A 14,189-nucleotide genomic window follows, 5' to 3' on the forward strand; every position below is an offset into this window, starting at 1 on the left:
ATATATGTATGTATATATATATATATATACATATATATATGTTGTAACGCCCGAATTCCTGGTACGCATTTTAAATAAAGTTATTTATGTTTATGAAGGGACTCGACGAGTTGGAGGCCTTACTCTTCGAGTAGAAACGGATTTGGACGCAGGTTTTAAGTAACCTACTCGATAAGTCGGGAGCCCGACTAGACGAGTAGGACTGCCTGGATGAAACCCCAATATTTAGGGTTTTCACCCTATTTAAATGCCTTAACTGGTTTCCTTTGTAGCCTCCAGCGCCCTCAGACCACCCTCACGAAATCCTAATCGATTGTTGAGTAACTTTGAGCTCTTTGTGCCATTTTGTGTGTGTTAGAAGCTTGAGATAGAAGAGGAGGCTTGGGAGATCAAGGGAAGGCTAGTAGATCCAGAAGTTTTGGCACATTTCCAGCTTGTTTAAGGTAAAAAGCTTCAACCTTGACCAATTATCTCTTAGATCTCTTGTTAGGATAAGTTTCTACCTTTTCTAAGCTTTAGTAGAGCCATTTTCGGGATTTTGTGGTTCTGAGGGGGGTATGACTTCAGATCTGGAACCATTGAGGGTTCCCATGGCATAAAGGTGCCAACTTTATGGCCATGGGAGTCCCATGCACCATATAAACCCCATTTTAGAGCCTTTTGAGCCAAAGACCCCATGCATGAGCGCCAAGATTGTAACTTTACGTGCAAAATGGACCCTAGGAGGTCAGATCTATGTTTTGGATGCTCTAAGTGTTGGATATAGTGTCTAAGTCCATAACTATATTTGGTATGTACTTGACCCGACCCGGCATGGTCCATTTGGGTTGCACTTCACCCAAACAATTTATGGATAATCGTTTTAGAATAGTATAAGTTATGATTTATTAATATATTATAAGTCCTAATATATTAATATAAAATCATATTATTTAATTAGTATTGATCTATAATTAATCTAGAATTAATTTAGAGATCAAAAGTATGACTAATTAAATATGGGCTCTTGTATTTATATAGTGTGGGCTAATGCTTATTTGGAATGGGCTAGGCTTGCATGGAAAGTCCATGGATACTCCATGGAGCTTTAACCCATGGATCTCATGGAAATGAAAAGACATGGGTATTAGGGTTTACATGAATGTAACCCTAATCCACCACACTATATAAAGGAGGCTTTGGTTCTTGAAATCACACGAGTTGTGGTGAGTAAAGTAAGAGGGCCGATTTCAAGAAGGTGATTACTATTCTCTCAAAGTTCCAAGTTTGTGGTGATTTGTGATTTCCATTTGAGGCATCCACGCTATTGGTGCTAGGCTCTAAAACTCCAAGCAATCAACTACAACTACAAGGTAAGTAATTCTACTAGCTTTATTTGATTCAAGTTCCCCATGCCATGCTAGAGAGGATAAGAACCTTGGAAAAATAATTATTTGCATGTATCATAGTCAAACATAGATCCAAGGTTTCTAGGGTTGCATGTACACCATAGGAGTGTTAGAATGCTCAAAAACCCATCAGTGGTATCAGAGCCTGGTTTGTTTATTTGATACTTGATGCAAAAAAAAAAAAAAAAAAAAAAAAAAAAAAAAACTTGAAAATCGAAGTTTTGTTCAAAAGCTCGTATCAAAATTTCAAGTTTTGTATATGTACTTACGATTCTTGAAATTTTTGATATGAACATTCATAAACATATGAGTTTAGAAGATCATAGAAATTATGTGCTAATAATTGATTAGATTAATTCTTGATCTTTATGTGTTTTAATGGAGTCCATAACTAGTTCTTAAGTTATGGATAACCAAAAGTCACATTTATAAATAACCATTAAAAGAACACATAGGTTACAAAAATGAAGAGTCTTCATTTTTAATAACCATTAACTCATAAGTTATGAGAAATGAAAAGTTTTGAAAGTTTACAAAACTTGCCCTCAAGTTTTGGAACATGTAAAGTCATATTAAAAACTTTAGTTCCAACCCCTAGAATTTTAAAAGTTAAAATTCAACCCTTATACTTTATAATATTATAAGTTTAATAATATTTATATATGTATAAGATCATGTCGTCTTACCGCTAGTACGTCTCATTCACGAAGCCGGTCTATAAGGGGGTATAAGGTTGTTGCCTATAAAATGGCAACTTAATGGGTGTCCACTCTCACCCACCGCTTCCTTGATCGGTGGAGGGTCGTTAGCCGAACGGGTAGGACAAGGACTTATAAATTCTCATTAAAAGTATAATGATAATACTAAAGTAACTAAACTTTATTGAATTCCCAATCTTAGTTATTTTAGAAAAATGTGAATAAGGTGCTAATCCATGAAATTACACTTTACACTTTGTTTAAGTCGTTAGTGGAGCGTGTGTGGTTAACCGGCACACTAACTTGAACTTAACAAGGTAGGTAAAGGGTGACTTAATGTTTATCATAGTATCGATGGAGCGTGTGTGGTTAACCGGCACATCGATTGAGGGGTAATACATTAAGGGTACCAAGTAATTTGCATGGTTACTTCACACCTTGTTTTGTGATCCTCGGCATCCCAGTCACAAAACTTGAAGGGCACACTCGAGATTGAAACATGCCATTGAAGAAAGTTCAATGAATCTCAAAGAATCTAGGAGTTTCTAAACCAATTAAAACCTAATTAAATATTTCGTTTTTCATGGTGGAAATTGGTGAATCGTCATTCACCTACCTTCAAATATCTTATAGCTTAGATTACGGCATCCCTCTTCTAAGTTATAAAATATTGTGTTGGGTCCTAGCCTTAATATTACATCTGGGTGTTTTGTTAAGGACTATCTCTATATCTAATCTAATCTATTCCCTCTTCTTTTCAGATGTCTTCCAATAACAATGCTTCTGGATCAAACCCTACTAGCTCCTTCTCTCTCATGAATCTTTGTGGGAGAGTCATCTTTGATGGGTCCAACTTTACAGATTGGATCAGAAACATCAGGATGGTCACTCGGTATGAGAACAAAGAATATGTTCTCGACAAGGAGCTGAAGGTACCCGAGCCAACTGCTACTCCTGAAGAGCTTGCTGAATATGAGGTACATGAAAGAGATGCTACAAAAGTGGCATGCATCATGATGGCCACCATGACAGCCGAGCTCCAAAAGTCCTATGAGGACTATTATCCTTTTGAGATGCACCAGGACTTGATGGACCGCTACCATCAAAGTGCTCGTCAAGAGCGATATGAAATAATCTCCTCCATGATAACAACCCGAATGAAGGATGGTGAACCCATCACGAGCCACATGCAGAAAATGAAAAGGTATGTGGACCGTTTACTGAAGCTGAATGTGAACTTCCCTGAGGAGTTAGCAATAGACATCATTTTGCACTCCTTGCCATCGTGTTATGATCAATTCCGCATGACATATCACATGAACAAGGAAGAAGTCACCCTCAGCAAATTTCAAGGACTCTTGAAGACCGCCGAAAGTGGTCTAAAGGGTAAGTCGGTTGTTACTACTTCTACTCCTACTCCAACTGCAACCAATGTCATGGCAATCGGGCATGGCAAAGGGAAGAAGAGAAAGAACCCTTCTAAGGGTACCAAGGGTAAGACCCTTGAAGGCACCTCTTCAAGCAAAACCAAGAAAGGTTTTGTCACTCCTTCTGCTAACCCTAATGAGGCTGAATGCTTCTATTGCCATGAAAAGTCGCACTGGAAGCGAAACTGCCCAAAGTACCAGCAAGATTTGAAGGATGGGAAAGTAAAACCCAACCATGCAGGTATATACACTATATTGTCTAATAAATCACCTCATTCTAAGTCTTGGGTCCTTGATACAGGTTGTGGTATTCACATATGTTGTGATTTGCAGGGACTAAAAAGAAGTGAGAATGTGGAGCAGGGAAAATATAAACTTGATCATGGGAAACAGGAAAGCTTCACCTGTCACCAAGATAGGAGTTTATTCCTTAGTGCTAAATAGTGGGTTTACATTAGATTTGAATAAATGTTATTATTCGCCAGAAATGGCAAGAAATGTTATTTCCTTTCATGCATTGTATAAACAAGGTTTTACCTTTTATTTTGATAATAATAATGGTAGTATTGATGCTTTCTTTAATAATGTTCTTTATTTTAAAGCATTACCTTGTGATGGCGTGTATGAAACTGTATCTGTTGTAGATAATCTAGGAAATAATGTATTGTGTATTAACTCGATCCGATCGTGGAGGTGAGTATCTTAGTACTGAGTTCCTTGACTATCTTAAGGAATGTGGGATTGTCTCACAATTGACACCTCCTAGGACACCACAGTTGAATGGTGTAGCTGAGAGGCGCAATCGGACCTTGTTGGACATGGTTCGTTCCATGATGAGTCGAGCTTCGCTACCAATCTCATTTTGGGGGTATGCCTTAGAGACTGCCGCCCATATACTTAATCTAGTCCCTACAAAGAAGGTTGCCAAAACACCTCACAAGGTGTGGACTGGAAAAGTTCCCAATCTAGACCACATCAAGATTTGGGGTTGCGAGGCTTTCGTGAGACGCGAGACTCACGATAAGCTCGAACCCCAAAGCGAAAGGTGTATTTTCATCGGCTATCCACAGAAATCCTTTGGTTACATCTTCTACAAACCCAGTGATAATGTGGTCTTTGTAGCAAGAAGAGGATTCTTTCGAGAGAGAGAATTCATGAGCCAAGGAGACAGTGGGAGGCAAATTGACCTTGAGGAAATTCAAGAGTCAAGTGGTGAAGGAACCTCAAACCCTAGCCCTCAACCTGAGGAGGAAACTACTGTTGAGCCGACTGAAGAATCTATACCTCTGAGGCGTTCCACCAGAGTTAGGAATGCACCTGAGCATTATTATGGTTTTCATATTACTGCAGAAGGTGAGACACTTATCAGTGATAACACACTGGTAAATCTGGATGAGCCTAATAGCTACACGAAAGCCATGGCAGGCCCTGAGGCTGCTAAATGGAAAGAGGCTATGGATAGCGAGATACAGTCCATGTATGACAATCAAGTTTGGAACTTGGTTGACAATGTACCTGATCGTAAGATAGTTGGGTGCAAATGGATCTTCAAGAAGAAGACCGACATGGATGGTAATGTACACACTTATAAGGCACGACTGGTTGCAAAGGGTTATTCTCAAACTCCGGGAGTTGATTATGATGAGACCTTTTCACCAGTGGCCAAGATTAAGTCTATTAGGGTTCTGTTAGCCATTGCTGCATTTCATGATTATGAAATATGGCAAATGGATGTCAAAACCGCTTTCCTTAATGGAAAGTTGGCTGAAGATGTTTACATGGTTCAGCCAGAGGGTTTTGTCAGTACAGAGTACCCCAGTAGAGTGTGTAAGCTCGAGTAATCCATTTATGGATTAAAACAGGCACCTTGCAGATGGAATCTTTGCTTTGATGAGAAAATCAAAGTATTTGGCTCTTCAAGGAGTGAAGATGAATCTTGTGTCTATATCAAGGCTAGTGGAAGTATAGTCAGCTTTTTGGTACTATATGTGGATGACATACTACTCATAGGAAATGACATCCCAACCCTGCAGGAAGTAAAGTCCTGGCTTGGGAAGTGTTTCGCTATGAAGGACCTTGGAGAAGCTGCGTATATCCTAGGGATAAGGATTTTGAGAAACAGGAGTAAAAGACTAATTGGACTTAGTCAAAGCACCTATGTGGATAAAGTGTTGAAAAGGTTCAACATGCATAACTCCAAGAAAGGAGAGTTACCCATCCAGAGTAACGCCAGATTGAGTAAGACACAAGCCCCTAGTACTGAGGCTGAGATAGCAGAAATGAGTCGAATACCTTATGCTTCAGCTGTAGGATCGATCATGTATGCTATGACGTGTACTCGACCTGATGTAGCCTTTGCTTTGAGCATGGTTAGCAGGTATCAGGGGAACCCTGGCAAGGCACACTGGACTGCGGTAAAGAATATCCTCAAGTACCTACGGAGGACTAAGGACTGGGTCCTTACCCTCGGTGGCAGTGAGGACTTGAGAGTTGTAGGGTACAGTGATGCTAGCTTTCAGACTGACAGGGATAATTTCCGCTCTCAGTCGGGCTGGGTCTTTACTCTAAACGGAGGGGCAATTACTTGGAAAAGTTCCAAGCAGGAGACAGTGGCTGATTCCACTTGTGAATCAGAGTATATAGCAGCAAGCAAGGCAGCAAAGGAGGCTATATGGCTAAAGAACTTCATCGGAGACCTTGGAGTTGTACCAGCTATAAAGGAGCCAATGGAGATTTTCTGTGACAGCAATAGTGCGGTTGCCTTAGCCAAGGAACCAAGAGATCAGGGGAGATCCAGACACATTGACAGAAAATATCACTTCATTAGACATCGAATAGAAGAAGGAATCCTCGTGGCAAAGAGGGTATCATCGGATGAGAACCCAGCAGATCCCCTCACGAAGGCACTGACTCGGGCTAAGCATCTCCAGCATGCTCGGAGCATAGGGCTGATGGATGATATTAGTTTTAGTAGTTAGATAATCTTGAAATTTGTAAAATGTAATTGACATTTGATGATAAATAAAAGCTGTTATTTATGAGTAAAGTGTTGCTATCTCTTGTCAATCGTTTACTATTATTTCTTTTTGCATGTTTTGACTTCCAGAATAATTATGTTATGGTTTATATCATATTATTCAAACTCTCCACAGTCGGTCATATGTTGGAAGTAGATATGAATCAAGACTGTCATGGGTTGGCTTGTAGAGGTCTAAGATGTTAGACAAAGCGGGGCTACAGCACTCATGAGTGCTCATAAGTTCTGAGTATTGGATTCAACCCACGCTCACTTGTATCACTTCATGGAATTTATCTCGAGTGATCGTGAGACGGTAATATCATATAAGTCTTCAAACCTAGAGATATGATTTGTTGCCTATGAGTTGGTTATGCATTGATTGCACGAAAACGCATTGGTAACTCGATGTTATAAACCGTGATTTTGTGTGTAATTCAACAAGTAGTAGAGCAAACATATGAGTCGAAGTTTATCTGTTCCTTCTAGGATTAGAAGCGATATCTGGGCCCCTCGATGATTTTGTTTTGACCTATGTACCGGGCCCGGTCAGAACTAAATTGATGTGTTCAGTTAAGTTCTATGTCAAACAAATCGGAAATCGGGAAACAAATGTTGGACAATAAGCAAGACCATGTTCCATGTATTTGTCCGGCTGATATCTAGAACTGAGGATTATATGATCACTTATCTAAAATGGCGCTTCATAGTTCAACAGAGTTTAAAGAGCTACGATTGCTGATCGGTTCCTAAAGTCATACTTGCAACTATAGTTATTAGACTTATCCAAGTGGGAGACTGTTGGATATAGTGTCTAAGTCCATAACTATATTTGGTATGTACTTGACCCGACCCGGCATGGTCCATTTGGGTTGCACTTCACCCGAACAATTTATGGATAATGTTTGAGAATAGTATAAGTTATGATTTATTAATATATTATAAGTCCTAATATATTAATATAAAATCATATTATTTAATTAGTATTGATCTATAATTAATCTAGAATTAATTTAGAGATCAAAAGTATGACTAATTAAATATGGGCTCTTGTATTTATATAGTGTGGGCTAATGCTTATTTGGAATGGGCTAGGCTTGCATGGAAAGTCCATGGATACTCCATGGAGCTTTAACCCATGGATCTCATGGAAATGAAAAGACATGGGTATTAGGGTTTACATGAATGTAACCCTAATCCACCACACTATATAAAGGAGGCTTTGGTTCTTGAAATCACACGAGTTGTGGTGAGTAAAGTAAGAGGGCCGATTTCAAGAAGGTGATTACTATTCTCTCAAAGTTCCAAGTTTGTGGTGATTTGTGATTTCCATTTGAGGCATCCACGCTATTGGTGCTAGGCTCTAAAACTCCAAACAATCAACTACAACTACAAGGTAAGTAATTCTACTAGCTTTATTTGATTCAAGTTCCCCATGCCATGCTAGATAGGATAAGAACCTTGGAAAAATAATTATTTGCATGTATCATAGTCAAACATAGATCCAAGGTTTCTAGGGTTGCATGTACACCATAGGAGTGTTAGAATGCTCAAAAACCCATCACTAAGACCATCTGAAATCGAATGAATAGTTTTGGACATAGAGGGACTCGACGAGTCGCCTATGTGACTCGGCGAGTCGCGTCGTATTTTTTCCCCAAACCTCTTCTGTTATCGAGTGGTGTGTTGAGTTGAAAGAAGACCCAACCAGTTGGGTTCGTAATGAACCTGAATATCAACGTACTCAACGAGTTCAAGGATGAACTCGGCGAGTTCAAGGCAATATCCCAACCATATGAGGACGAACTCTACGAGTTCAGGATGAACTCGGTGAGTCAAGGACTAAACATGTTAACTTGGATGAAGATGAACTCGACGAGTTCGAGGATGAACTCGGCGAGCCAGTTGTAGAAGGTACCGACCTTGTTTTAAGGGAAACTCGGAGAGCTCTTATAAGGCTCGGTGAGTACGGTCGAATTCTTGGCGTTTTCATGATTTCGGAACTCAACACGTTGTGGGGTCAACTCGGCAAGTTGGGTCAGCTGGAGTTAACTTTGACCAAGGTCTTGACCTTGACTTTGACTTTGACCTGAGATGACCAGGAGATGGTAATTAAGGAAGAAAGTTATGTGTAGGAACTAAGAGGAGTTGATTCCGACAACGAGGATAGTTCAGACACTTTCCGACATTGAGGTGAGTTACCTTCCAATAGAAGTGGGTCTAAGGCCACAATGTCGGCCCACTAGTATGAGTAGTTGTTAGATAATTGTCTGGTTGCCACTATATGTTATATTTGTATGCTTGGATGCCTTGTATATGAGTTGGTAGTAGCAGGGGTGATAAGTCACCGGATACCGGTTAAGAGATACCGAAGGGGTAGATAGTACTCATTTATGCCTAGCAGTATGTTTATGACATGTTACTATGTGGTAGTGGTAGGGGTGGACTAGTCCCCAGTTACCGGTTGAAAGATACCGAGGTCAGCTACCGCTTGACAGATACCGAGGGCAGTTACCGGTTGAAAGATACCAAAGGTAGTTACCGGTTGAAAGATACCGAAGGCAGTTGCCGGTTGAAAGATACCGAGGGTGTATATGGTACGTGGTATGATGGGGGAACTCACTAAGCTTCGTGCTTACGGTTTTTAGTTTTGGTTTCAGGTACTTCCTCTTCGAGGGGCAAGGAGTTGGCGTGACTGTAGCGCATTACACACACATTTTCCGCACCAGAGATTCATGGGATTTTTACTCTGATATGATAGTGTGATAACATGTTTGATACCTTGGTTGATTTATATATTATTATTGTGAGATTTTCAGACAGATGATTTTATATGGTTTAAATTAAAAAAGAAATTTTTGGGTATGATTTTCGGGATGTTATATATATATATATATATATATATATATATATATATATATATATATATATATATATATATATATATATATATATATATATATATATATATATATATATATATGGAAAAGTGAATATGTGGTTGTCATGTATGTAATATTAGGTATAGAACCATCAAATTTGACTTCATTTTAATTAAAAACCACACTTTTTTTCATTGTTAGCTTCTTTCTATTGCTTTTGAACTCATATTATTTCCGATTTCATAATTTATCCCCAACATCTATGTATTTCGAATATGTTGTTTATATTAGACCGCTAGTAGGCTTCATAACTTTCTTTGACACCTACCATATGTATACTTGCATGGTTCTTTTTGATGTGTTATGGGAAGAAGTTTATTGAGTTTTTAATGAACAATTTCAATCTTTCACTATAGTTTTATATATTAAATTTGAATATGAAGACTTATAGGTAGTTGATAATGTATTTTTATACATGGTTTGTGGTGCAAAATTAAATATTTAAAACTCCACAAAAATATGTACAAAACCTATCATTTAGTCTAATAAAGGATACAAGAAAGATGATAGAGAGATTTGATTGCATTTTTTTAAAACTATGTAGTTGTTGATGGTTCTATACTTAATATTAGGTATATACTTAATATTAGGTACATAACAGCCATATATATATATATATATATATATATATATATATATATATATATATATATATATATATGTATATATATATAACAACCCTAGCACATTAAAGAAGGTCAATAGATTTATAATTAAAATAGTAAGCTTTCCATATATAGTTAATAGTTTGTTGTCATTCAATGGATGAAACTCTATCACAGTGAGATGCCACATTGGCATTCAATAGATTTAGAGTTCAGTGGCCATTGAACTCTTAAGCGGGAAAAAGGTAAAGTTTTTTAATCTTAAATACATACTATAAATTAGCTTTTGTAACTTTCTATTGATCTCTCTAGATTTTAATGCGTTGTAGGAAAAGATTAATGGAGTTGTATGGAATGTAGAAAAATGATGTGGAAATCCATTAAACTCTCTAGAGTTCAATGCATTGTGGATGCCCTTAGACAAAAAAATAGTTTCATTAAATAGGTATTGATGATTAATTTAAATAAAGAGTACCTGACGAACGCCAATAAACAAATTTTATACGCTCATTATTTTTCATAAGATTTGATTGTTGTTCAACAGCAAAATCTCAATTGTATTGTATTTCGTCCAACTTTTTTATCAACTACATGACCATGGTTTCGAAACCTCATATTGTTTCTACAACTAACCCTGTATCCATAATATGATAACTGATAAGAGTATCATATCATTAGAGAGCAAACAACACTTACATTATCAAAATAAACGATGATGGATTTTCAAAAAGGGACATTGTGTTGACAAAGGAGGCTTCATGGCAAACATGTTGCCGTCACGACGTTGGTGATGCTTCTATACTCAACTTTAACATTAGAGTAGTAAGCAAGTGTCTAAATTGGGATCAACAGATGGATTTGGAATTAGACCTAACAATTCCAGACACGAATACACAAATCTGTGAGAGACACGACACGAATACATCTTGAAAATTGATATAAAGCTTATTTCTCATCGTGTAATCGTATTGTGTCAAATTCATGGTTGAAACGTTTTCATGACACGAATACACGAATTGTCAGGTCTATTTGGAATGTACTTAATTAGTTACTAAAGTGTATGTGATCAACTATTAAATCGTAACTAGTAATTTATACTTCATGGAATTGAGCACATAAGTGTTACAATATCTTTATTTAGTAAGAGAAATGAAGTTTTGAAGCAATTTGGTGGGTTTCGACATGACAACGCAAACACGCATGAAACTCGATTGTAAGTGAACATGTTATATATGGCACACGTGTTGGTATAGGTTGTGCACAAGCTTTATATATATATATATATATATATATATATATATATATATATATATATATATATATATATATATATATATATATATGTGTGTGTGTGTGTGTGTGTGTGTGTGTGTTAAAACAATGTAATACAACCATGTAATGTACATAATGTAATGGGTTTGAAAGAGTTCGCAAGTCTATATACACATCCAAAAACAAAATCAATCTCAAAAAAGATAGCAATAACCAAAAAGTTTCAAGCACATTGAAGTAATATTCACACTTGACATCTTCTCAAAAAGCATGCAACAAAAATTCAAACTTCAAGTCAAAAAGAAGTACACTTATGAAGTACCTGTGTCACCACCACTTTGACTCGAATCACTGCATACAAAAATTCAAACTTTAAGTCAACAATCTGGATTCAAGATAATTTTAATTTGACCAACCAAAATCAGGACAAAATTTGACTTAATTTACCTGTTGTTGCTGCTTTGTTGCTGATCATCATCTTCAACAACAGATGGCTGTAATGCAATCATTAAAGAATGAAAATGATAGAACATCAATAAGTATTCAAAAATTATCTTCTTATTTATTCCTTTATTTGTCCTATATAATATAACTCCTATTTCCTTGTATGCAATTATATTAACCACAATAAAGAAACTAACTATACAAGGAATTAAGAGTTTTTACTATTGAAAGGATTAATTGACTTATTAGCTTCTTTTACAAGTCAATAAGTTTAACTTAATAAATTATCATTTCCTCACCACTAATAATATTAGTAGTTGTAAAATGGCTTATAACTTTTTGAGATAAAATGACAAAAATACCCTCTTTCAAACTTAATAAACATACACCTGACTTCTTTTCTTCGTCCCCAGTTTTCTATCTTGTTCTTCACAAAAAGGACACCTGAACTGCCACTGCCAGAGTAAAAAATCCCCAAAATTAGTCACATTTTTTAAATCAAAAAATGTAAAAAACCGCAAAATGAGCTTTCATATTTGGCAATTTAAAGGAGATAAAGCCATAAAAATTTCAAGATTTTTCTACAGCCAATCCAAATTTATCCAAGACTTGATTAGCTTCTTCAAAATGATGCTTGTGCAATTTTTCATCACTTTTTTTTTATCTTAATAAAGATCTGAATGCAGTTTGTTGTGTCTTTCTCATGCATATCTGATATACCTCAGTAATATATTTTATTGGTTCATTGAAGATTATACAACAATTAGTAATGATTTCCTTGTGTACATTATTGTTTAACATAGATACACAGAGCATTAGGTAATGTACCTGAACTGTGTTTGGTGAAGTCAACTGAAGCCTGAAGACAAGGTTCGGCTTCTGCTGCTGCGTCATCTTTTTCAAGAATTGGGGATTGAGCAACTGTGAAATTGTACAAGGCATCTAACCAGTGAAACATGTCAATAAACAAGTAAATCGAAAGATAAACAAAAACAAAAGGCACAAACCCAATTTATATCCAGTGGATTTGAAAATATTCTGTGAATCAGCTGTGAAGTAGCCGGATTTAGCATAAGCTGACTGATTAAATCGGGAGTAGCGCCACCACGAACATGTCTGTATGCGTAGCGCATCATTTCAATGATTATTACACCGTATACTTGATTCTCAGCCATCTGACGATAGATGACAGGATTATTGACTATGCGGGAAAGATACGGAACCCTATTTACAAGATCTGTCAATATTTGATTATTCCTTATCCTGTTGCGCATAATTTCTGAATCTTTCGTTAGGCAATACATAGCTTGTGGACTCATGTTGGGAAAGTGAATCCGTCGTCGCCGGTCTTCTTCATACACTGGAAGTCCGCTAACATCAATTGGATTTGAATATGATACACCAGATCGACGCATTGTTATTCTGTTATTAGCTGCAATTTGTGGAAAAGGTGGAAAAACACCAATCAAGTGAACAATGTCCCTTGCCTTCAAACCTAAGAATCACAAACAGATTTGATACAATAAGAACAAACATTCACACAAATTTAATCGCATTTAGAACATCAATCAATCAATGTATAATAGAGAACATGTAATTGATAAGGAAAGTGGAATACCATAACATTTAAGAGTCAGATCATCTTTGAGAATCCGGCCTTTAAAAACCAAACGCATCCGTTCCACAAAGGCATGAAAGGGTTCTGCAAGCAAAGACTTGAACGAGTAGACAGACGATTCAAGGCTCACCCGAACGGAGAACTTCTTGCCGTTAGAGCACCGGATATTAATGATGACAACGTCACTTCCGTCCGCTTTTGTGACTTCGATTCCTCTGGTGGCGGCACCACCACCGGCATTAGCCTCGCCTCCGCCTCCGCCTTTCATCAAATTGACGGGGTTGCTGAATCGAATGCTTTGAAAACGTGAAAACGAATAGAATGCTTTGAATGATTGAGGAGGATGAACTCTTTCTGTGTGTGAATTGTGATGAGTAGTAACTGTCTAACCGACTAAACGTATATGTGCGCTTTTCTTGTAATAAATCACAAAATGGCGCTAAATGTAAAGAAAATCCTAGGGTTTGAACTTTGAAGCCATCCTATTTTTACACAAATTTTAAAATTTTAAAGTTATTTTAATATTTTTCCATTTAATGTACTCAAAGAAATTCTAATTTTTTAATTTAATATTTGTTTTCCAGTAAAAAGAGACCTATCAATTTCAATTTTTTCATTTACTAATTTGGACAAAAAATTGGACCAATAACTTTTCAAACATAAAAATTATACGATATATTTTATATAAATAAAATAATACGTTAAACTTTCTAAAATGAGTTTAATGGAAAAAGAAACAAAAATGGTTTTTTTGTATAACCTTGTGCAAAATAAGGACT

The 14,189-nt window shown here is 36.8% G+C and overlaps 1 protein-coding gene across 1 annotated transcript; it reads right to left on the bottom strand.

Annotated features, from left to right (window-relative positions):
• Nucleotides 1–11,545: 11,545 nt before the first annotated feature.
• On the bottom strand, nucleotides 11,546–13,772 carry LOC145162674 (ubiquitin domain-containing protein DSK2a-like). Its single transcript, XM_079081748.1, has 6 exons — nucleotides 13,411–13,772; nucleotides 12,800–13,287; nucleotides 12,621–12,713; nucleotides 12,182–12,247; nucleotides 11,796–11,842; nucleotides 11,546–11,699 (listed from the first exon to the last, which is right to left on the bottom strand). The coding sequence occupies exons 1-6, from the start codon at nucleotides 13,676–13,678 to the stop codon at nucleotides 11,660–11,662; spliced, it is 1,002 nt and encodes a 333-aa protein (XP_078937874.1). The 5' UTR covers nucleotides 13,679–13,772; the 3' UTR covers nucleotides 11,546–11,659.
• Between the last annotated feature and the right edge of the window lie 417 nt (nucleotides 13,773–14,189).

Source organism: Lactuca virosa, chromosome 3 (assembly GCF_052849685.1).
Source record: "Lactuca virosa cultivar CGN04683 chromosome 3, Lactuca_virosa_CGN04683_v6, whole genome shotgun sequence".
NCBI lineage: Eukaryota > Viridiplantae > Streptophyta > Magnoliopsida > Asterales > Asteraceae > Lactuca > Lactuca virosa.